The 22,931-nt window shown below is 62.0% G+C and overlaps 1 protein-coding gene across 12 annotated transcripts in view; it reads left to right on the top strand.

Moving 5' to 3' along the window:
• The window catches only part of MROH1 (maestro heat like repeat family member 1), a 61,892-nt gene that overhangs the window by 24,783 nt on the left and 14,178 nt on the right, over positions 1–22,931 (top strand). For 5 of the 12 annotated variants that reach the window (XM_047724990.1, XM_047724994.1, XM_047724987.1 and 2 more), the window contains 25 exons: positions 620–771; positions 1,231–1,371; positions 1,710–1,802; positions 5,108–5,186; positions 5,447–5,560; positions 8,719–8,792; positions 10,589–10,711; positions 12,949–13,056; positions 13,321–13,465; positions 13,611–13,651; positions 13,928–14,069; positions 14,387–14,439; positions 14,903–15,010; positions 15,328–15,447; positions 15,611–15,733; positions 16,434–16,580; positions 16,665–16,691; positions 17,643–17,765; positions 17,967–18,046; positions 18,178–18,289; positions 18,374–18,469; positions 19,087–19,191; positions 21,323–21,458; positions 21,564–21,676; positions 22,716–22,868. In XM_047724990.1, the coding sequence (XP_047580946.1) occupies positions 620–771; positions 1,231–1,371; positions 1,710–1,802; positions 5,108–5,186; positions 5,447–5,560; positions 8,719–8,792; positions 10,589–10,711; positions 12,949–13,056; positions 13,321–13,465; positions 13,611–13,651; positions 13,928–14,069; positions 14,387–14,439; positions 14,903–15,010; positions 15,328–15,447; positions 15,611–15,733; positions 16,434–16,580; positions 16,665–16,691; positions 17,643–17,765; positions 17,967–18,046; positions 18,178–18,289; positions 18,374–18,469; positions 19,087–19,191; positions 21,323–21,458; positions 21,564–21,676; positions 22,716–22,868 (2,708 nt within the window). Of the gene's footprint in view, positions 1–619; positions 772–1,230; positions 1,372–1,709; positions 1,803–5,107; positions 5,187–5,446; positions 5,561–8,718; positions 8,793–10,588; positions 10,712–11,459; positions 11,502–12,948; positions 13,057–13,320; positions 13,466–13,610; positions 13,652–13,927; positions 14,070–14,386; positions 14,440–14,902; positions 15,011–15,327; positions 15,448–15,582; positions 15,734–16,433; positions 16,581–16,664; positions 16,692–17,218; positions 17,555–17,642; positions 17,791–17,834; positions 17,933–17,966; positions 18,047–18,177; positions 18,290–18,373; positions 18,470–19,086; positions 19,192–21,322; positions 21,459–21,563; positions 21,677–22,715; positions 22,869–22,931 lie in introns of those variants that run through there. The other 7 variants (XM_047724992.1, XM_047724993.1, XM_047724995.1 and 4 more) reach the window with 7 other exon arrangements.

Raw genomic sequence — 22,931 nt, 5'->3', positions numbered from 1 at the left:
CTTTTTTTTTTTTTTTAAAGATTTTATTTATTTGTCAGAGAGAGAGAGAGGGAGAGAGAGCGAGCACAGGCAGACAGAATGGCAGGCAGAGGCAGAGGAAGAAGCAGGCTCCCCGATGAGCAAGGAGCCCGATGTGGGACTCGATCCCAGGACGCTGGGATCATGACCTGAGCCGAAGGCAGCTGCTTAACCAACTGAGCCACCCAGGCGTCCCTAAAAATAAAATCTTTAAAAGAAAGATAAAAAGATAAAAGTATTCTGTCACGGTTCTGGAGGCCAGAAGTGCGAGATAGCTGTCGCCAGGGTTGGTTTCTTCGGGGCTCAGAGGCTCTGCTCCCTGGCCGCCCCCCAACCAGCATCTGGTCTGTGCCCTGCTGCCACCCTGCTGTCTCCTCTCTGTGTCTCCGTGTCTGTGTGTTCTCGTCTAGGGACACAGTCACGTACGATTTAGGGCCCACCATACCCCGCCTCGATCGCAGCTTAAGCAGTCGTACCTGCAGAGAGCTGCTTGATTCCGGGAAGGACGCGGGTGTGGCCGCTGTGCTGGGGGGGCCTTGCAGGTGGCTGGGGGCGCTGTTGTCAGGGTAACTGGCGCCCTCACCCCTCACCCCTGCGACAGCTCTGCAGCACTTCAGCGAGAGCATTCTGGAGTACCTGGCCGACCTGGACCAAGCCCCGGACCCCACGGTCAGGAAGGACACCTTTGCCACCGACATGCTCAGTGCCTACGACATCCTCTTCACCCACTGGCTGCAGAGCCGTGAAGCCAAGGTGGCCCTCGTCAGTGTGTCCGGAGCCCGTGGTCCCCTCTCTGGCCGCCTCCCCTCCGGCGGGTCCTGGGCTGCTGTCCACACAGGCTTCTAGTCCCTTTTGTGTCCTGCCCTCGGCTCAGGGTGGGGGTTGCATTGGGGAGTGGGGGGTGCCCTGTGCAGGGTCCCTACAGAATACGGCTTGATTCCTGCCCTCCTACCCCTCTCTGCCTGGACGCGGCTCATTGCCGGGGTGGGGGGGGGTGGACTCCTTCACGGCCTCCCTCCCTGGCCACTGTCCAGACCCTGGCTGTGTGTGGTCACGCTGACCTCTTTGCCTCTGGACCCCTTTCGGACCCCTAGTCGTGCGGTCACGTGGCTTTCCTCACTTCCGGCCCTGGGTTCTTGGTGGAGGGGCCTTTGCCTCTTCCCCCCTTGGGTCAGTGCTTTGACCCGAACGGCATGATGCTCTCGCTCTCAGCTCCGGCTCGCTGTGCTGGAGGCCCTGGGCCCCATGAGCCACCTGCTGCCTGGCGAGAAGCTGGAGGAGCAGCTGCCCAAGCTCCTGCCTGGGGTCCTGGCCCTCTATAAGAAGCACGCGGAGACCGTCCATGTGTCCAAGGTGCGCACCTGCACGCGTGGCCTGGGCGGAGCTCTGTCCCGGGGACTGGGCCCCACCTGGCTGGGACGGGAGGGTGTAGGCCCCTGGGAAGGGCGGCTCAGAGTGCTGTTGGAGGCGGTGGTGGGTAGGGCCCGGTCACACTTGTCGCTGCCCTGCCCTGCCCAGGGGTCCTTCACCTCGACCATGCCGCCTGTCCCGAGACTTGCCCTCCTCTCTTAATTCTTGACTTGGACGTAGATCTCCCTTACCTGAGCCCTGGAGTGGGGTCTTTGTGGCCAGGAGGTGGGGCTGGGGGCTTGAAGTAGGACCGACGGCTCGTGTCCTCTGTGTCTGTGCAGAGCCTGGGCCAGATCCTTGAGGCTGCGGTGAGCGTGGGCAGCCGCACGCTGGAGCCACAGCTGGACTCGCTCCTGGCCGCCCTGCATGCTCAGGTAGGGTGCACGGGACGGGAGTGGGGAGGGGGTTGCCTGTGGCTGCACAGGCTGGGGCTCCACAGGGAGGGTGCAGGGGGGCACCCTGGGGACGGGGCTGGTAGGACGAGGCAGTTCCTGGTGCTGCCTGTGGCCAGGTCTTGGGTGCAGATGCCTGCTGAGGCGTGCAGGGGGCAAGAGTGGGGTCCAGCCTGGCAGCACTGAAGTTGGGGCATTGCCTGGGCCATGGGTGTGACCCCGGGCTGAAGCTCCTCCCCGGCAGGAGTGGGCGGAAGGCGGGAGAGAGGCCGGAGATGGCCCCGGGGGCATCTGCCCTGGCTGTGGGCCACTGGCCATGGAGAGGGGAGGGGTCCTGAAAAATAGCGGGGCTGGGCTCCTGTGGGCCATGAGCTGTGCAGCCCTCTCTCTAGGTCAGAGGAGAGGTGTGGAGGTCCCAGGAACAGAGGCGGGTGGGTGGAGTGGTAGGTAGTCCTTTCCACAGACTCTCTGAAAGAGGAAAGAGGGGCATAAAATGAGAGAGAGAGGAAGGGGCGGGCATGGGCCTCCTTCCTGCTCTGCGGCCCTGCGGCCGCTCCCACGGCACCTGGAACACAGGCCTGGCCCCACGTGGTCTGCCCAACCAGGGCAGGGAGGGCTGCAGTAGAGAAATTGAACAAAGGTAATGAACTTGAAAAATGGTGAAATGGAGAGATTCCTGAAGAAATGAAAACGTCAAACTTGGCAGAAGAAAGAAAACCCAACCAACCTAGCAAGTGGAGATCATATCCCAAGGCCTCCCGAACCCAGCACACGCCGGGCCCTCAGGCTCTAAGGCTGGGCTCTGCCCGACTCCTAACTGCTGTCCCATAAACGTGGGTTGGAAGACCAGGCAGATTCAGAGCTGCCTGAGGGAGTAAAGTCAGTGCCACGCAGGGGACTGCAAGTCTGTGGTTTGAGGCACACATTCGAGCTAATGGATCCCACGCTCTCCTCCCAAGACAGGAGGGACGGATAAGCTGTCAGGACGCTCCCTCTCAGAAAGCGATTGGGGAGGAGAGCCCAGTACCTTGGCTGACGCAGAAGAAGCTTCTGTGGACGTTCAGCATGACCACTGAAAGTCCGCGATGAAGCTTCTTGAATCCTCAGAGCTCCTGCCCCACGCCCCAGCATACTGCCTCAGGAGTGGGACCCAGGCACTTTCCCTTAGGATCAGAGCAGGACCCCTGCATCACTGTTGGTGGAGCCTGGAGCCAGTTTCGACGGCGAGAAACAGAAATGCGGGGCGGGAGGCTTCGTGGACCGTCGCCCAGCCTCCCCGCCGAGTCCCTGGCCCTGCTTTGTTTCTCCCCGTGGCACCCACCGCCTTCTAAACCTACGGGGCGCCTGACTGCCTGCCGCTCGCCGCGCTGCTGCTGCTGCCGTGGAGGCCACGGCACGACGGTGGGGTGTTGTCTGTTTCCACGGCGGCATCTCTGCCCCTGGCGCCCCACCTGTCACTCGTAAGCTCTCAGTATTTGTCTGGGGACGAGCGGTTCCCTCCTCGAGACATCCACTCATGTCCGAACAGAGTCAGTACGCGGACATTAGAACCTGGGACCACCTTTGCTCCTCAGCTAGTGACAGGGTGGCCCGCTAGACAGCGGCCAAAACGTGCTGCAGGCCGTAGCAGGAACGTGGTGCACAGTGTCCTAGAGCTGAGGTCACCAAGAGTGTCCAAAATCCCTGCGGAGAACAAGTTAACTGCTCCGAAAACCTCACGGTGAGAAGAGGGACCGCGGCACCACACTGGCCGCAGAGCAGGGGCGCGTGGAGGGAGGGAGACGGGCGTGGAGGCCCAGCAGCGGACACGATGACATTTCCTCTTGCCTCGCAGCTGCCTGTTCATGTCTTCTGTTCTTTTGGGTTTTCGGTTCCCGTACCGACCAGCCCTCCGTCCTGCGTGTCCTTCCTGCTCCTGCTTTGTCTGTGGTCCTGTGGTTCTGTTCGGGATGGACTCTGCCACCAAAATTATCTCATGTTTCCGTGTCGTGTACCCGTCTTCTCTGTTGTGCCGTGGGTTTGGTTAGAGTTAGAAAAGCCTTTTAAATTCTGCAAGTTGTTTTCCACATCTTCCTAGCATCCAATATACTTTTATTGCTTAATCCGCCTGGACCTTATCTTGGGAAACCGTGAGCGAGAGTCCGACTCCTCTCCAGAGGCCTGCGCGGGCATTAGTTACCTCTCGCCGTGGACATAGTTGTTCCGAAGCTTGGCGCCTTCCCACGGCAGCCGGTGGTTACTCCACAGCCACTGTTGGTGCAGGATCTGGGCATGGCTCAGCCGCGAGGTTCTGGTTCAGGGTCTCGTGTGAGGACAGTGAAGGCTCGGCCAGGGCTGGGGGCTCTGCCTCCACCAGGCTGGCAGCCTTGCTTCCAGCTCAGCGGCTCTCCCCAGGGCTGCTTGCCCGTCCTCACGACCTGGCCGCTGGCTTCCCCCAGAGGGAGAGTCTGCTGTGGTGCCTTTCATGCCCCAATGCCTTTCTGTACAGTGGGAAAAGCAAGGAGCTCCCTGGGAGGCTGGGCCACTGCCTGCCCCTTGCCCACGTCCCCCAGCTGTCTGAATGCCAGGAGGGTCCAGCACGGGGCAGAGCCCGCGGTCCTGGGGTCTCGATCCGTGCTGTTGTGCACAGCCCCGCTCCTGCCTTGAGGTTGGGCTGGGCTGAAGACTTCCTGCTGGCCCTTCTGCACGGAGGCCCTGTGGGCGTCCTTTGCCATGAGCCTGACCCGTGGCAGGGGCGGGGTGCCGCTGCAGAGCCCAGCCCCAGGTGACTGCAAGGGGCAGGGGGTGGAGGACCCTAGAGACACAGCTACCAGCAGCTTCAGTTTTAACGAGTGCAGCAAGTTTTTGTTTAATTTTTTTTACAATTTTGAATGAATCAGCACTAGGTGTTTCGGTTTCCAGTGCTTTCTATACTCTAGAGATCAGTGCCCAAAGGAGGTGTGACGCTGGCTCCTGGCTCCTGGTGGGAAGGAGCCAGGCCTCAGCAACCCTGATGCACAGGGGCCAGCCGTGTGTCTGCTGTCCCTGCAACCAGCCGCAGGGGCGGAGGCTCAGGTCCCTGAAGCAGCCTCGGATCTCGGGTGCACGCGTCTGTGTCACCCCAAGAGGGTGCTGGCGTGACCGACGCCCGCAGGCTCCGATGCCTGCTGTGCGGCAGGCAGAAGGCACTGGTCCGGACGGCCTCTTGGGGCCCCGCGAGTGCAGGAGCCCGTGCCCTTCCCGCCCGTCGGCGCGGCCCTGGGAGCCTTCCTCCGTGACTGGTGTCTGTCTTCTGTCCCTTGGAGCAGATCTGCGTGCCCGTGGAGTCGTCCAGCCCCCTGGTGGTGAGCAACCAAAAGGAGGTGCTGCGCTGCTTCACCGTGCTGGGTAAGCCGTCTGCGCCGCGGCGTCTGCTCCCCAGGGCACCGCCTGTGTGCGGGAGGCGGCTTTGCTCAGGGCTTGGAGCGGAGGAGCTTTCTGTGCCCACCTGTCCCTGGGCCCGTGTGTAGCTCCGGAGCCTCACCGTGGAGGCCTGGCTGGGCTGCAGTCCCCGCGTCATCCTCCGTGGCCCTGGGTTTGCACACGCCGATGCGCGGCAGGGAGTGGAGGTCATTACTAACCCTTTTCGGATGTTGCTTGCCCTGCAGCTCGCTGTGCACCTGACCGCTTACTGGCCTTCCTGCTGCCCAAGCTCGATGCCAGCAACGAGAGGACCCGCGTGGGCACCCTGCAGGTCGTGAGGCACGTCATCAACTCGGCTGGTGAGTGTCCGGCGGGGGCAGGGCCTGAAAACGGCAGGTACTGTCCATCTTTCAGATGAAAGGAACACCTTGCTCTTTTTTTTTTTTTTTTTTAAAGATTTCATGTATTTGAGGGAGTGCGAGCGAGCACGGGTAGGGAGAGGGACAGACAGATTGCCCACTCAGCATGGAGGCCGACCCAGGGCTCGATCCCATGACCCTGAGATCGTGACCTGTGCTGAAACCAAGAGTCGGACGCTCGACCGACTGAGCCCCCAGGCGCCCCTTCCTCTGATTCTTTTTTTTTTTTTTTAAGATTTTATTCATTTGTCAGAGAGAGAGAGCACAAGCAGGGGGAGGAGCAGAGGGAGAAGCAGGCTCCCCACTGAGCAGGGAACCCCAATGTGGGGCTCCATCCCAGGACCTGGGATCATTACCTGAGCCGAAGGCCGACCCTTAACCGACTGAGCCCCCAGGTGCCCCCCTTTCTCAGACTCTTAAAAAAAAATTTCCCTATTTTCTATTTTGCAAAATTCCAAACTCTGAAAAATACCTTTCTGCGTGGCGGCAAATGCCCATCGTAGACGTTTGCCTTCAATGGGCGGCTGGGACACCGGGCCCCTGCACCCTTCCCCGGGCCAGACATACGCTGCCAGCCCCTGGCCTGATGGGTCAGACATGTCCCGTGTCACCTGTCCTGGCTACCCTGGGGGGCCCAGTCAAAGAGACCTGTCTCTCCGGTGTGGGCCCCTGGGAAGGGCGCAGCTGGCCGTCGGGCAGAACACCCGTTAGCCTACACGTGTCTCTGACCCCCTCAGTCAGACGGAAGGCTCCAGGCTTCTGCTTCTGAGACCCACGGAGCCAGCAGTGGGCTCGCTCTGTGTCCTTGCCGGCTGCAGTCTCACTTCAGCCGTTGTGGTCGACACACACCACATCCCGCTCTGATTTGTTTTGGTTATTTTAAAGATTTACTTATTTTAGAGAGCACACGGAAGCCGGGGGAGGGGCAGCGGGAGAGGGAGAGAGACACCCCTCACTGAGTGTGAGGTCTGACTCGGGCTCAGTCTGCGACCTCGAGTTCACGACCTGAGCTGGAACCGAGAGTCAGACGCTTGACCGATGTGCTCCGCGCGTGCCCCTCGTTTTGGTTTTTATAAAAGTAAAGCATGTACTTAGTTGGACTTACGGCAAGAAACTCGGTTCTAGCTTGCTGATCTATCAGAATTCCGGAAAATGCGTCTTTTCCAGTGACAGCCGCATCTCATTCTTGTTCTCTTCCCCTGTGCTGAGACCTGCGTGACACTCAGCATTGTGTGGCGCTGGGGTGAAGAGCCCGTGGGTGACACAGCCTGTCTGCGGGCGGGACGGCGTAGACCAGAGCCCCTCTCCCCACTTCAGGCCTCACTGATCCCAGGAGCTGCAGTCCCCCGCTACTGGCTGTGTCCCCCCGCCCCGGTGCCAGCTGTGTCCCCCCACATCCCTGTGCTGGCTGTGTCTGCGGCCCTGTTCACGCCCTGGGCACCTGCGGAAAGGCCCCATCACGGTCTGATTTGTAGGTGAGGGTAGTAAGGCTTCGTGTTAGCGTGAACGGCAGGTGTGGTATGCACAACAGCTTCGGGTGAGCCGGGGCCCTGCTCTTTCTAGAAGTTCTCAAATTTTGAGTTAAAATGTTATAATATGAGTAAGAAGTTGGGGCCATGATTAGATTCCTTTGAACCGTGACCCAGGGCGCCTTTCTTGTGTGGGTGGGCACTGCTGTGCCCGCCTGGTCGGCCACACAAAGGAGGCTCTTGCTTCCTTCCTTCCTTCCCTTGTCTCACCGGCCTCGAGCTTTGGGCCTGGTCACCGAAAACTGGGGACAGTCTGGGTTTCCGTACAAGTGATTCAGTCTGTTTGCCTCAATGCCCAAAGGATGTGTATTTTTTTATTTTAAATCCGGAAATTTCACTGGCTGTGTTGGCTGTTCTGGGGTGATATTTCCCCAGATCTGTCAAGTGCCTTTTCCGTTTGTAGTTCCAAATCTTATTTTGCCTCAGGATTTTAATTTTTATTATTTTTTTAAGATTTTACTTATTGGGGCGCCTGGGTGGCTCAGTGGGTTAAGCCTCTGCCTTCGGCTCAGGTCACGGCCTCAGGGTCCTGGGATCGAGCCCCACATCGGGCTCACTGCTCAGCGGGGAGCCTGCTTCCTCCTCTCTCTGCCTGCTTGTGGTCCCTCTCTCACTGTGTCTTCTATCAATAAATAGATAAAATCTTAAAAAAACATATTTTATTTATTAGAGAGAGTAAGAGAGAGTAGAAGCAGGGGGAGCACCCCTAGGGCGCCTGGCGGGCTCAGTCGGAGGAGCATGCCGCTCTTGATCTCGGGCTTGTGGGTTCGAGCCCCACATTGGACATAGAGATGCCTTAAAAATGAAATCTTTAGGGGCACCTGGGTGGCTCTGTGGTTTGAGGCCTCTGCCTTCGGCTCAGGTCATGGTCCCAGGGTCCTGGGATTGAGCCCCGCATCGGGCTCTCTGCTCAGCGGGGAGCCTGCTTCCTCCTCTCTCTCTGTCTGCCTCTCGGCCTGCTTGTGATCTCTCTGTCAAATAAATAAATAAAATCTTTAAAAAAAAAGAAATCTTTAAAAAACTAAAGTGCCCTCCCACCGTGTGCCTTGAAGGGTCCCTGTGCTATGGACACTTGTGTCTGTGTCCTTGTTCCTGTTGGTCTCAGGGCCACTTCCTGACGGCTGCCTTCAGTCCCCACTTTCCTGTCAGGAGACAAAGGCTGACCTTGCTGGCCATCCGGTGGGAGAGGGTCCTCAGAGCAGCAGCATCAGCACAACTGGGAATATGTGGAAAGTGCCCACGTGTACCTGCTGACAGGCCTGCCAGGACTGGGGTGCTGGTGGACGCCCCCCAAACCTGGTTCTGCCTGACTTAGGACACTCTCGTACCTGTTGCCCTAAATTATCTACCGTCCAGCTTCTTCTTGGGCAAAATAATGTTATTTGGGGAAAAAGTCACTTGTCCCCCAAGGGAAGTGGGAGGGCTTTGCTGAAGTGCCGTCCCCTCCCCCTGCTGAGGACCAGGCTGCGACCAGACCCTAGCGATGGGGCACTGGGCCTCGTTGGGGTGGATGGGCCAGCCAGCCTCGGTCCTGGCGGGGAGACTGAGCTGGCCGTTCGTTTCTTGCAGCTTCTCAGATGGAAGTTAAGAAGCCCTTTATTCTGTCCTCCATGAGGCTTCCTCTTCTGGACACCAACACCAAGGTAGATGGTGGGGTCAGCCCGAGCGCCGCTGGGCGCAGCAGCAGGAGGTGTGGCTGGGCTGGGGCGGGAAGTCCTCATTGACAGCCCGACCTGGACATCAGAGGGAGGATGCAGGCGTGGGTGCCGCTGAGCCGTCAGCCAGGACTCCCACACCCTACTCCTTACACAGTTAACCACATGGGAAGGGAGGCAGGGGTCCCCGAGACCCCGTGGGGTCCGCCGATTCGCTCCACGGGCTCCCAGAACTCACGAGAGCGGTCAGGCTCCCGGTTAGGCTCATCGCAAGGAAAGGACGCAGACCGCCCTCGGCCAGGGGCAGCGGCGTTGGCAGGGCCCAGGAGGGTCTGCACCGCCCTCGGCCAGGGGCAGGGGCGCAGGCAGGGCCCAGGAGGGTCCGCACCGCCCTCTCCCCGTGGAGTCTCGAGCAGCGCACGCTCTCCCGGCCCGAAGTGCCAGCTCGCACGAGTGCTGCCGGCCGGGGAAGCCCCCGCCTCGCCGTCCAGGGTCTTCGTCCGGCTCCCGTCACACTGACCTGGTCGTCTTCCTGCGTGGCCGACCTCCGTCTCCAGCCCCTCGGGAGCCCGAGCTGACACCGTGTGGCCCAGAGCCCCAGGGAAACAGGACACGAGACTCGGCCCGTCCCAGCAGCCAAGGACAGGGTTGACCCTACTGACCCTTACTGGGGCCCTGTAGTCATGCAGGCCTGCTCACTCCCAGGTGGCGGGGTCCCCCTGCCTGGCCCCGGGGGGCTGCTGCAGACTTGACGCTCACCCTAGGCAGCCTGCTCTTTGGGCCCTTCCATGAGAGTTTTGAAAACGGCTGACGTGGACCCCTAGGCACTGAAGCCACATCTGTTGCAGGCCCCACGCACAGCCCCCAGATTTCCTCCTGGTGCTGTTGTTCGGGACACCCCTGAAGGGCCGCCCCACGTGCCAAGGACAGCGCTAGTGGCCGGGCGCACTTTGCTGGAGCACCCACTGTGCGACCGCATTGCTTGCCCCGATCTACCCCCCCCCCCCCCACCACAGTCAGGGCGCACACGTGATGGGGGATGGCACGGAGCTGAGTGGCCAAGGAGGCTGGGGCAGTGACATTCGCCCCAAGGTCCAAAGGAGAGAGGCCTTTTGAGGAAGGATCTCAGGGGTGGGGGGCATTGGGCTGGCATCTGTGCTTGTGGCTCAAGGGGAAGCCCTAGGGTGTGTGGAAGGCGCCAGCTCTGGGGGAGGGGTTTTTGGCCTTGGTGACGTGGCTGTGCCTTTGAGCCACCAGGTGGGGCCATTAAGTGGGGCTGGACGGTAGGCTCAGCTCCCAGGGGGGTTGTGGCAACAGCGGCTGATTCAGGGTCCTTGTGCTGGAGGGGGCGGTGGAGCCGGGGGTAGGGCCCGTGAGAGGTGCCAGCCCTGAGAGCAGCAGTCCTGCAGCTGGAGGTGGGGCGAGCGGGGGGGCAGAAGGGACGGCACATCGGGAGCCAGAGGAGCAACAAGTCTCACGCCCAGGGAGGGAGGGAGGTGTGGGGGCAGGAGGAAAAGGGACCTTCTGCTGAGGCCATGACACCTCCACAGGCTGCTGAGGTGGCCACGTGTGCAGCTGAGGGGCTGGGTGCGGCACAGGTGCAGGTACAGGTGCCGAGGAGGGCCGGGTGTAGGTGCACAGCAGGTGCGTGTGGACAGATGTGGGTGCAGGTACAGGTGCAGGCAGAGCAAAGGGCAAGATGCTCTTACCCAACTGGGCTGTCACGGCGCTGTCCAGGGCTCTCCCCCCGAGGCCCCTCCCTGACCTCCCTCGGTCCCGGGCAGGTGAAACGGGCCGTGGTGCAGGTGATCAGTGCCATGGCCCACCACGGCTACTTGGAGCAGCCCGGAGGAGAGGCGATGGTGGAGTACATCGTGCAGCAGTGTGCATTGCCCCCCGAGATGGAGGTAAGGGGGTGTCCCCCACCTATCCACTCTGGGGCTCAGGAGTTGTCGGCCTTCTGGGAGGCCGTGTGCCCATCAGAACCTGCACAGTCCCAGCTGGGGGCGGGGGGTCTCAGCCCGTGCGCTAAGCACCTCTCTGCTTTGTGTGGTGGGGCCTCCCTCCCTCAGCTCCCAAGGCTCCGCGGAGAGAGGCAGAACACATACCTGGTTCTCTCTGGGGCTTTTCTGTTGAAAAAGTTACTAAGCAAATCCAAGTTTCTTCTTGAGGGAGAGCAAAGTAGATGGCAAAAACGCAGGCATGACTGGGTGGTCTGTCCCCGTGTCCTGGCCTTGAGCCTGCCCTGGGCCTGGTCTCTCAGGCCCAAGTCAGCTCAGAGCTGCGTGACCCCCGAGGGGAGCTCCGCATTTGGGCGGAAGCACTGGAGTCCAGCCAGAGCGAGAGGACGCTGCTCCCTTGCTTCGAGAGCTGCTCTGTGGGCCCTGGGAAGGGCCAGCTCGGCACTGTTCCCGGGCCTCGGGTGGCCAGGTCTCCCCCTGCTCCGGCCCGTTTCGGCCTCCACATGTTCACAGCCGCTCCGGGGCCTTTGGGCTTATGCTGGAGAGAATCAAGGTCTGTTTTAGTCTGCTACTCCCCGGTTTTGGGGCATTTGAAGATTTCTTTTAGGGTATTAAAATTTTTCTAGGTGATTAGTTTTTCATGACCATCGTGGACTTGTAATTTTATTGTGTTGTCTTCTGTGAATCTGGCCAGGTTTATTCCTGCCTTTAAGAATTTGTTGAGAGGGGCACCTGGGGGGCTCAGTCGTTAAGCCTCTGCCTTTGCCTCAGGTCCTGATCCCAGAGTCCTGGGATCGAGCCCCGCGTTGGGCTCCCTGCTCTGCGGGAAGCCTGCTTCTCCCTCCGCCTTTCCCCTGCTTGTGTTCCATCTCTCGCTGTCTCTGTCAAATAAACAAAAAAGTCTTATTAAAAAAATAGAGAGAGAGGGGCGCCTGGGTGGCTCAGTGGGTTGAGCCTCTGCCTTCGGCTTGGGTCGTGGTCTTGGGGTCCTGGGCTGGAGCCCTGCATCGGGCTCTCTGCTCAGCGGGAAACCTGCTTCCCCCTCTCTCTGCCTGCCTCTCTGCCTGCTTGTGATCTCTGTCTCTGTCAAATAAGTAAAATAAAATCTTAAAAACAAAGAGCTTGTTGAGGAGGTTCCGGCTGGCGGGCAACTCTTAATCTCAGGGCTGTGAGTTCAGGCCCCATGCTGGGTGCAGAAATGCCTTAAATAAATGAAATCGTTTAAAAAACTGTTGACCTGGGGCACCTGGGTGGCTCAGTGGGTTAAGCCGCTGCCTTCGGCTCAGGTCATGATCTCAGGGTCCTGGGATCGAGCCCCGCATCGGGCTCTCTGCTCAGCAGGGAGCCTGCTTCCTCCTCTCTCTCTCTGCCCTACTTGTGATCTCTCTCTGTCAAATAAATAAATAAAAATCTTTAAAAAAATAATTAAAAAAAAAAAACAACTGTTGACCTAACATGATCAGGCTCTCAGAGTTGTTCGTACTTGTGCGGGACGAAGCTCATAGCGTTTTGTAAAACTTGCTATTCAAGGCCTAAACATGTCTCTTCTCTGTACTTGACCTTTGATCTCTCCAGGAGAGGTGGGGGGTCTCGGATACTCATTGCATTTTGGCCATTTCTCTCTGGTGTTCAGCGTTTGCGTTTCGGTATCTCAGAGCGTGAGTGGGAGGCTCAGACAGAACATGTGGCCAGCAGGGTCAGTGTTTTGCAAGGGACCGTCCTAGGGAGGCGGGTGAGGACACAGTGTCGGCGGAGAAGCCGTCCGCCGCCTGAGACTGCGGGAGCTCTGGCCTGTTCTGGCGAGACCGTGGCGGTTTGCCTGGGTGACTGTCATTGCCGCTCGGGCGCGCCTGTGTCTGTGGACATCAGTATGGCCACAGCTGAGGATAAAGCGATTTCTTACAGAGTCTGTGGCGGGCAGGGAAGGCTCACGGTCTCTGTTGTCCTGGAGGCTGGAACTGAGCCAGCTGGGCCCATTTCCTTGGGCACTGCCAGTGCCCAGTGTGTTATCTGCCTGGTGTCCCTATGGGGCCTGCAGGTGTCCCTATGGCAGCTGGGCTGGGTCTGCGCCGTTTGCGTGCTGGCTACGTCCCCACCGCCCAGAGCCCACAACAGTGCAGGATTTGAGAGCAGAGAGGTACTGTCCCATGCACGCTCCTGCCTCTCCACCCCCCCCCAACCAGCTGCAGAAGCTGGGTCCCGACAGCGAGGACCTCACAGCGGACAGTGTGCGGGCCATCAGCATCAGCACCCTCTACCTGGTCAGCACCACTGTGGACAGGATGAGCGACGTGAGTGCATGCCTGCCCTGCGGCCTGTGCCTAGGCTCACCCGGACGGCTGGCCACCTGCCCCAGGCGCCTGACCGACCGCTGCCCTCCCACCTTGTGGCCCAGGGACTCTTGAACTCTGGGGTGGGCAAGCTGCAGGGGCAGGGCTCCTCTCTCCCCAAACATCCACAAGCCCTTGCAGGGCCTGGGGGAGCCCCTGGCTGCGTTTGCCCCTGCAGCCTACACTCCTGAGGCACGGCACACAGACTAGGGCTCTGCTCCCCAGGTCCTCTGGCCCTACCTGCTGGCCTTCCTCACCCCCATGCGCTTCACCGGGGCGCTGACCCCGCTCTGCAGGAGCCTCGTGCACCTGGCCCAGAAGAGGCAGGAGGTGGGAGCCGAGGCCTTCCTCATCCAGTCCGACAGCAACGGTGCGCCCTGCTCCCCACCACTTCTCCTCACCCCTGATCTAGCCCTCGAGCCCTGCCCTCCGAAGTCCCTGCACCCCACGGGGCGGTCAGGGCCTAGGGCTCAGCGCAGGCAGCCTGCTAAGCATGCCTCCCACCTCCTTTCCAGTGACCCTCCCTTCGCCCTACGCCATCACTGCGAGACTCCTGGTGAGCATCGCGCGGCATGCCGTGCTGGCCCTGTCCCCTCCCCGAGCCAGCACAGCTCCCCGGGAGACTCAGGGAGGGAGTGGGCTCGCCCTCGGTCCCTGTGTCCCTGGCCTCACACTGTCTCGCAGTGGGGCCGGTCGGGCGTGCCCCGTGGGGCTTGGGGGAGCTATGTCCTGGAGCCCTCCTCACCTCCCTGCAATGGGGTGGCCTTGCGGGGCTCACGTGGGGCACGGTGGCCCCTGGAGCGCCTGGAGCTCCTGCCTGCACTTCCATCAGACAGTGTCCTCCCAGCCCTACATGGGGGACGGCCGTGGGGCCGCCTCTCTGCGCCTCTTGAACGCCCTGCATCGTAGCATCCACCCTCTGCTGGGGCAACGTTGGGCGACCACCATCCCCCCGTTGCTGGAGCACCTGGATGGTGAGGCTCCGGGCCGTGGGGGACCCCTCCACCTCTGACCCCATGTGTGCCAGTTTGCGTCCCAGTTGGCTTTTGGGGACCAGAGTTTGTTAAGTTGGCAGAAGCGGCCTCCCCTGAGTTTTAAGGACATGGGGCTGGAAAGGTGTCCCTGCTGGGTGTCACCCAGGAGGGTCTGGGCTGTGGGAGCTGCTCGGCTGTCCCAGACAAAGGATGTGGCCTCTCTGGAAGGTGCTGGGCAGGGACCTGGGGCTGGGTCTCTGAATTCCGCCCCTACTTGCTGGGATGGGCCAGGCTGACCGCGTGACCGGTCCTTGCAGAATTTACCGAAGAAACCCTGTCCCAGAAGGAGTGGGAGGAAAAGCTGCTTGCGGTGAGAGCGGGGAGACAAGGGTGTGGCCTGTGTCTGCCGTGCAGGGCTGTCGCGGGCGGGACAGCTTGGGGCAGGGGATGCTAGTGGGAGGCCGCCCCTCTAGGGTCATGACGCCTGCCTTGACCTCACAGGGCCGGGGTGGGGCGGCTGGTGGGCGTCTCTGGGGCGAGGACTGTCTGCCTCCCTCACGCACTGCTCAACCTGATGGGACGGGCCGCCCTGTCCCAGGGGCTCCGAGCTTCTGCCCGGAAGGCTTCTGTCCTGCCTCTGCAAGGCCAGTGCGCCTTCGGCCGCACAGGGCTGCTCTGCAGAGGCTCAAGGTTGTCGGCTGACCATGTGGAGCTGTGGCATGGGACCACCCAGGGTCGCTGCATGTGACGCCCCTGGGCCTCAGTTCCCTCCCCAGCTAGCCCGGTGAAGGGCTGCGTTCCTGGCCCCTCACTGCCGTAGCTCCTGCCCACAGTTCCTTCGGGACACTCTGGCTGTCGTGTCTGACAACACGTGGATTTGCCAGCTGAGCCTGGAGATGTGCAAGCAGCTGCCTTGCTACAACGGGCTGCCCCAGGAGAAGGTTTGAAGAGCAGGGGTGCCCCGGGGGAAGGGCTTCTGGGCGTGGCCCTTAGGCTCCCCAGTTTCTGTGCCTTAACTCTAGGGGGGCCTTTCTGCCTGAACATGTCTCCAGTGGCCTGCGGGCCTGACGGAGTCCCCGCAGGCTGGCTGGGAGATGCAGGAGCCCATTTTCCACTCCTCTCGCTCCTCAAGTTGCCGCCCAGAACTCACCGGGTCTTCACGGTGGCCACTGCCCTGGGCTCCGGCAGCCCCAGCCGCGTCCGGTTGGCCTCCTGCCCTCGGGCTCCGGCGCAGCTGTGCCCCTCGGCTCTCTTGCAGAACTTCCTATACAAGTGCGTGGGAACCGCGCTGGGGGCCGCCTCGAGCAAGGACGTGGTGAGGAAGCAGCTGCGGGAGCTGCTGGAGACGGCTGGACACCAGGAGGAGGCCGAGCGCGAGGTGACTGCTGTGCTTCCCAGGAGGCCCCGCCGGCCCTGCTCGGCACGTGCGTGTGTGCTCACGCGTGCAAGGCCGTGCCTCTCGGGCCGTGTGTGTGTGAGCACCGTGTTCCTTCCCGGCCCTGTCCTCGCCCAGGTGTGAGCACACCTGTGTGCCTCCTCAGGGCCTTGCCTGCTGCTTTGGGATCTGCGCCATCTCTCACCTGGATGATGTCCTGGCCCAGCTGGGGGACTTCATGAGGTCGGATGTGTTCAGAAAATCCACGGGCATTTTCAACATTTTCAAGGTACAGGGATCGGGGTGGCAGCAAGGAGAGCGTCTCAGGGGGGACTGGCCTGGGCTTGTGTCTTGGCTGTGATTTGCCTGGGGGCTGGGCGTTCCGGAGCTCCCTGGGCTCAGGGTACCCTGCAGGTTGAGGGTGGCACGGGGAGGTGGCATCTGGTCCACACTTCCTTGTGTAGGGGGGCGCTCCTAGCTGGTGACAAGAGGCGGGCAGCCCTCTGCTAGCCACGGACTCTGATGGGGCTGCCGTTGCTGCCGTGTGTCCTCTGCCCGCTGGGGTCTGTGGCAGCTGCATTCTGGGGAAGCGTGACTCAGGAGGCACGGAGCACGGCCACCCCCACGCCAGCCCTTGTGGCTGGGTTTCCTGTCTCCGGGGGCCCGTTGTAATTTTAGAACCTGTGGGGCCCCAAGGATGGAGGGTTCCAGTGCAGCCACTGGAGAGAGGACGGGGACCCACCTCTGGTCCTTTCCCTTCTGCCACATGGTCCCCAGTGGGCCTGAGCCCAGCCTGCCTGTCCTGTTCTGCTGTCCCTGCCAGAGGAACTCTGGGGGGTCAGGTGGCGCTATCCACCCCTCAGCGACGACTCTGATGTTGTTGGCCAGCCCCTCCCTTCTTCCAGAGGGACCGGGGAGTCTGATCGCGAGGCTTCCTGCGGGGACCGAGGGCTCTACCTGAGGCCCTGCCCACTCCCCTGGCTCCTTAGGAGCGCAGCGAGAACGAGCTGGAGAAGCTGAAGGGCACTGTGATCCTGTGCTACGGGCACGTGGCGGCGCTGGCCCCCCGGGAGCTGGTGCTGCCCAAGGTGGAGTCGGACCTCCTGCCGAACATGTTCCGCTACTTCAGCACCAAGGTGAGTGCTCCGCACACCGCCTGCGGGGCGGGGGGGCCGCCGAGGGGGCCGTGCGTGTTAATCCCTTTCACTTTCGTCGTTCAGGTTCTGGGAATAAAGGTAGAGACCAAGGTACAGTGTGTGGGAGCTCAGTGCGGGCTCTGCCTCTTCTCTCTTCTCGGGGCGGGGCTGGCCGTGAGCTTCAGGGACGGAAGCCAGGGGGACAGGCCCCGGGGCTCCCTGCTCCCAGTCCGCAGGCAGAGCTTTCCGGAGCCCGGCCCCACTGTCCGTGGAGCATCTGCTCCTCTTGCGGCCCGGACGGGGACCCAGGAGTTAGCGCCCCGGCCTGGGCCTGGATGGTGGGTGGACAGAAGGGTGGCCTTCTGAGCGGCTGGGCGGCAGGCCCGCAGGCTGGGGCTCTGCTCCCTGACGCTCACGGGGCTCACCTCTCGGTGAGTTCTAAAGCCAGTGGCAACGGTCAGACTCTCTGGCCTCACTAACACGCCTGCTCTCTGGGACTGCTGGCACTAACCTGTCACACCTCTGAAGGAGCAGTCGGGCTTCTCCCTCGAAGAACGGGCCCTCTTGGATCTCCTGGGGCTGGCTGGGGCTAGGGTATTCTGATGGTCATTTCTTCTTCTGGCCCTTCATGTCCCCAGGACAGCACCCCTGCACCCCCTTTCCCGACCATCCCCAGAGGCTGAGTTGGTAGGACAGGCAGGGGCAGGCTCCCTCTGCCGGGGCTCTGCTTGGGCGCACTCCCTTCCCCTCCCAGCTTGACAGACCCCTGCGGGGAATGCAGAGCACGCTGTCAGCCCTGGCTGGGTAGAGAGCTGGGGGCCGCAGGGGCTCTGTCCCAGCCCCCCGATCCATGTGACTTTGGTTGAAAGCTGGAGGAGTACAGGCTGAGAGTCCCTCAGGAGGAGCGAGTGGGGCTGTGGATGGAGGGGAGGGCCTGTGGTCCGGCCTGTGCTGTCGTGAGCGCCCACCGTGCTGTGTGCAGCCCCGAGGGCCCCCACATCGGGGCAGAACCTTGCTGTGGGGCGTGTGTCAGCGGCCTCCTGCAGCCCAGCGTCCTTCCAGGACCCGGCTCTGAAGCTGTGTCTGGTCCAGAGCATGTGCATGGCCAGCCAGGCCATCTGCAGCAATGCCCAGGCCGGCTCCTTCCACTTCTCCCGGAAGCCGGAATTGGTGGCACAGATGATGGTGAGCGCTGGCCGGAGCCGGCCTGGGGCCGGGGGTGGCGTTGAGGGCACTGCCGCAGGCGGGGAAGGTGGGCCTGGGGAGGGCAGTGAGGGACCCCAGCCCCCACTCAGCACAGCCTGAGAAGCCCACACCAGGCTGACCGCTGACCAGGGGAAAGCAGGTGCTTTGACCCAGGGCTGAGTCACGGGCCTGGCCCCCCAGGAGTTTATCAAGGCAGAGTCCCCGGACTCCCTGAGGTCACCCCTCCGGAAGAAGGCCATGCTCGCCTGCACTTACCTGGTGTATCCTTCTCTCTGGGTGCTGGGGGGGCTTCGGAGGGGGCCATCTGTTCCCATGCTCTCTAGACAAGGGGTGCGGCTGCAGGGCGGGGCGCGGGGCTGGAGAGGCCTCCGGCCCTTAACTGCAGGTTTAGCTCCTTGGAGCCGGCGCTGGAGGAGCAGGTGCGGGCTGATCTGGTGCGTCACTGTCTGCACAGCGTCCTGTCCGTGCTGCCCGATCCCGAGGGGGAGCGCGACCACCAGGAGGTACTACCCTGCATCTGGGGGGCCGGGACAGGTTGCTGAGCGGGGCAGGGTCACTGGTGTGGCTGGCCACCCATCTCTTCCTAGTCCCTGTACCTGGACACCATGCACGCCCTTGAGGATTTGCTCACCAGCCTCCTTCGGCGGGATATGACCCCCCAGGGCCTGCAGATCATGGTGGAGGTGTGCAGTGGGAGTGCACTGCTGGGGGTGGGGGGGCGTGGGGGGGGCGGGCACCCCACCTGGCAGCCAGCCCCTTGCCTGCTTCTCCTGGTTCTCCCTGCCACGGGGGCCCTGGGGAGTTCTGTGCTCTCTGCAAGTGTGTGGTGTCGGGGGCAGGTCTTGAGTTGGGTGCAGCACCCCTCCTTCGTGGGCAGGTGTGCAGATGGGCTGAGCCCAGATGGGAGCCTGTACTCCCCTGCCCTCCATTGCATGGCACTGGGATGGAGAGAGCCCATAGCCCCCCAGGTGGGAGTTCTGGCCGTCTGGATCTTCAGGTGGCAGAGAGGGCAGGCACTAGGCAAGCCGCCCTCCTTGCTGCCCTTCCCAGCAGTTGCAGGGGCGGGACTGACCTGCTTCAGGGAACAGCCTGTCCCTCTCTGGACCTGGCTCGCTCTGGGCCCACCTAGGGTAGCCATGTCCGTGGAAAGGGACAGAGCGGGAGGTAGAGCGGGTGACCTGCCCTGACCCGACCAACTGTCCCTTGCAACCGGGGAGGCTGGCCCGGCGGGGATGCTGAGCGGCCCTGCTTCCCAGGCGAACCCCTGAGCTGGCACTGACGGAGGCTCCTTCTTCCCCAGCACCTGAGCCCATGGATCAAGTCCCCACGGGGCCATGAGCGGGTGCGGGCACTGGGCCTGAGCGCCTGTCTGCTGCGGCACTTCCTGGACCATCTCCGTGTTGGCGTGAGTGCCCGGCGGGCCTGCCGTCGCTCCCCGGCGCCCGGCCCTGTTCCTTCGTCCCTTGGCGTGGGGACTGCTGGGTGTGGCACTCGTGTCCCAGGGCACCCTACCAGCTTCCTGTCCCTCCTCTGATGGTTGCCCTGGGCGCATCCCACGTTCCACAAGTCCCACCGTCCTCTTTCTGGGGCCGTGAACTGAAGACCCTTTGGGGCTGGGAGTCGTCCTCAGGCTGGCCACTCAGTCTTACGTGCATTCACTAGGATGGTGTGCGGTGTGTCCCCTATGCGAGGGGAAGGGTGATGGGGACTGGGGCTGAAAGGCTGAGGGCGCTCGAGGCAGGAACAGCACTTTGGGCAAAGGCAGGGGGACGTGACCACACAGAATGCCATGGGAGAGGCAGGTGTTGTGGAGGGACTGGAGGGGGCGGGTGGGGGCTTGTTCCAACACGCGCTCAGTTTCTAGGGGTTTTCATCTTGCCTGAGGTGAAGGAGCTCTCGGTCAGCCTTCCGGAGTTTCATGGTTGTGCTCACGAGGTCATTAGTCCAGGTGACTTTAGGATAAATTTGCTACAGTCCTAAAATATTCCTGCTGTGATTTTGGATTTTGGTAGAACCGCATGGAAATGACGGACTGACGTGTTGGACGGCAGCATCTTTTTTTTTTTTTTTTTAAAGATTTTTAGTTTATTTATTTGAGAGGACTGAGCAAGTGAGAACAGGAGCAGGGAGGGACAGAGGGAGAGAGAAGCAGGCTCCCCGCTGAGCAGGGACCACCCCCCCGCCACCGCCTGCGGGGCTTGATCCCAGGACCCTGAGATCATGACCTGAGCCAAAGGCAGAGGCTTCACCCACTGAGACCCCCAGGTGCCCCAGGAGTGTCTTTTAATAATGGGTCTTCCCCGCGGGTCCCCCAGAAGCAGGGCCCGTGTCTGTGCCGCACCTGTGCTGGGTCGGAGGGCTCGTGGCTCTTGTCCGAGTAGCTTTCTCTGCCGTCGCTTTTACTGCTTGTCGCTGGGGTGTCCGAGAAGCATGGACTTGCGGGTGCTTAGAGATGAGGTCGTTCGTAAGATTCTCTGGTCATTTCTAGTGAGTTTTAGTTAACGCTCTTTCCGGGGGCTGACCATCCTGCCCCACGCCGTACCTGCGCCTCCCAGCCCTGTTGTGCCGGCCCTCTGGCTGCGCTGACAGAGTCCCCGCCCCTTATTCTGACCCTGTCCTGGTAGCGCCTCAGGGCGCGTCTGGCGGGGGGTCTCTCGTGTTTGCTACCACACCCAAACGCTCATTCTGTACCGGCCGGACCTGCCGTGTGTCTCTCGCTGGCTTCTGCCACCCATGTGTGCCTCGGCGGGCTTTTCCCGCTCCCGATTCCTTCAAGGCCTGCTTTTCACATAATCCCGGTCCACCTAGAGGTCACTCTTGTGCGTGACGCAACAGGTGTGTGACCTTGCTGGGTGGAACAGCAGCTGTGCCCCCCCGCCCCCCCACGCTCTGCCCAGCGCCCCACCTCCCTCTGCTGGACACTCACTTCCGGTGGCAGCGAGGACGAGGGGCCCTTGAAGAGTCCTGCGTGTCCTTAAAGCGTGGGCAGGGACAGGGCGGGGCAGGGGGGGCAGGTGGAGGCAGGAGGCCGAGAGGTGTGTAAGGGAAGTCACAAGGCCCAGGGCAGGCAAGGCCATCTGCTTAGAGCAGAGTGGGCAAGGCTCTGTTATCTGAGGGGTGAAGATGGGACTCTAAAAGATGGGGCCAGGATCCAGCGAGGATGAAGCGGGGGGTCTCTCGCACCCCCTCAACTGACAGGGCTTGCTTTCTCAAGGAGAGGACACCCCACACCTATCAGCCAGGATCGGCAGAGCCCTGCCTCCCTCTGCTGTCTTGTGGGGACTCCCTCCTTATCTCCTGATTGTCCCTCTGTCTGCACACACCTACTTACCCAGCCCTCCTCCTCTCAGGGGCCCCTCCTCCTCCAGGGGGTGGGGAGGAGCCACCAAGGGGTTGTACTGGCCATACTCTTGCCCATATCTGGATTCAGGTGTTACAGGGGTCACCTGCCCACCCATGGCTTCTGCAGGGTCCCAGTCCCCTCTCTGCTGTCCCCCCGAGTGCCTCTGCAGGACCCCCTCCAACTGTCTCTCCAGGCCCTGGTGCCCTTCCACAACCTCGGCCTCCTCATAGGCCTCTTCTCCCCTCGCTGTGCGGACTTGTGGCCTGCCACCCGCCAGGAGGCCGTGAGCTGTGTCTATGCCCTACTATACCTGCAGCTGGTCTACGAGGGTGAGCCCGGGCTGGGTGGAGGTGCTGAAGGCTGAGGGGCAGAGTCTGGGCCCTGGGGGCTGCGGAAGTGCCTGCCCAGCTCCACTTTCCATCTTGCCTCTGTAGGCTTCGCCCGCGACTACCGGGACGATGTGGTTGAGCGACTCCTCACCCTCAAAGACGGCCTTATGGACCCCGACCCTGACGTCCTCTTCCAAACCTGCCACAGCATCGGCCAGGTTACCAGTGGGAACAGCCGCAAAGGGCGGAGGGGCAGCACTGTCTGGGGCAGAGGGGCTCTCTGAGCAGTCAGGACCTTGCATGTTGTGGGCTCCTCAGGGCGCTGGTGCAGGGCACCTTGGGGCTAGTGGGCCCGGTGCAGGGACTGGGCACAGAGGCAGGCGTCGCTCAGAAGATGAGCTGTCCGGCACCACCGCTGGCCGGCACTGCTGCCCTCTCCCTGGGGTCTCCCCTCTGAGGCCCAGCAGCAGGGGCGTGGTCAGGAGCTGCTCCGAGGAGCAGAGAAAGCTGGCCCAGCCTCCCCCAAGAGCCCCCCATGCCAGGGCAGGCCTCCTCTTCCATTTGGTACCCAGAAATGGCCCTCGGGCGTCTGGAAGCTGTCTCTCCTACAGAAGGAAGAAGGGAGGGGGTTACTCAGTGAGAGGCAAAGACCCAGGCCTGGGCGAGTCCAGGTGGAATGGCAAGGGTGTGTGTGGCTGGGGTGAGACGTGGCAGATATCCAGCCACCTTTCTGCCCGTCGCTCCTGTGTGTGTGGTTTTGTGACCTTGTCCAGCCTGAGTGCTGCCTCTGCACTTGAGCACTGAGCACAGGGCTCTGCGGGGCGGAGAGGACAAGGAGGGGACTGTTGGGTGGGATGCATTACCCTCTGCCCTTGACTCTGGTCTGGAGAGCTCCAGAGCCACTGTGCCCACCGAGACCCCCCCCCTTGCCGCATCCCAGCTGCTGGAGGTCAGGAGGGGCCCCCAGGAGGGCGCTCTGACCCGCCCGCTGTGCTGTAGGGACTACCTTCCAGGGGCCAGGGTAGGCAGGCCCTGGGGGCTGTGCCCATGGCCTGGTAGGGCATCACTGTGAACAAGGCTCCCATGTGAGCCACCACCGCCCCTGGTGCCCGGGACAGAGTAAGGAAGGCTGGAGGAGGGGCGTGAGCAGGTGGAAGTGGGGGCAGCCCTTGCGCGGCCCCAGACCCCGGGATGTTGGGTCTGTCTGGAAGGGCGCTGACCCCAACCCTCGCAGTTCTGATGCAACCGTCCTGCTAGATCATTGCGAAGCGCCTCCCGCCAGAGCAGCTCATCAGCCTCTTGCTGACCATGTTTGAGGGGCTGGGCGACCCCGACAAGAACTACCCTCGGGCCGCCGCCGTCATGGTCCACTGCCTGCTGAAGGAGCGAGGCAACGTGCTCCTGGAGAAGGTGCGGGGGCGGGGCCTGGGGGCGGGGCCGCCGCGTGGGCGGGGCCTTGCTGTCTGGGTGGGT

Source organism: Lutra lutra, chromosome 4 (genome assembly GCF_902655055.1).
Source record: "Lutra lutra chromosome 4, mLutLut1.2, whole genome shotgun sequence".
In the NCBI taxonomy this organism is placed as follows: domain Eukaryota; kingdom Metazoa; phylum Chordata; class Mammalia; order Carnivora; family Mustelidae; genus Lutra; species Lutra lutra.
The sequence above is the reverse complement of the archived record's forward strand: the minus strand, read 5'-3'. Positions and strand labels throughout refer to the sequence as shown.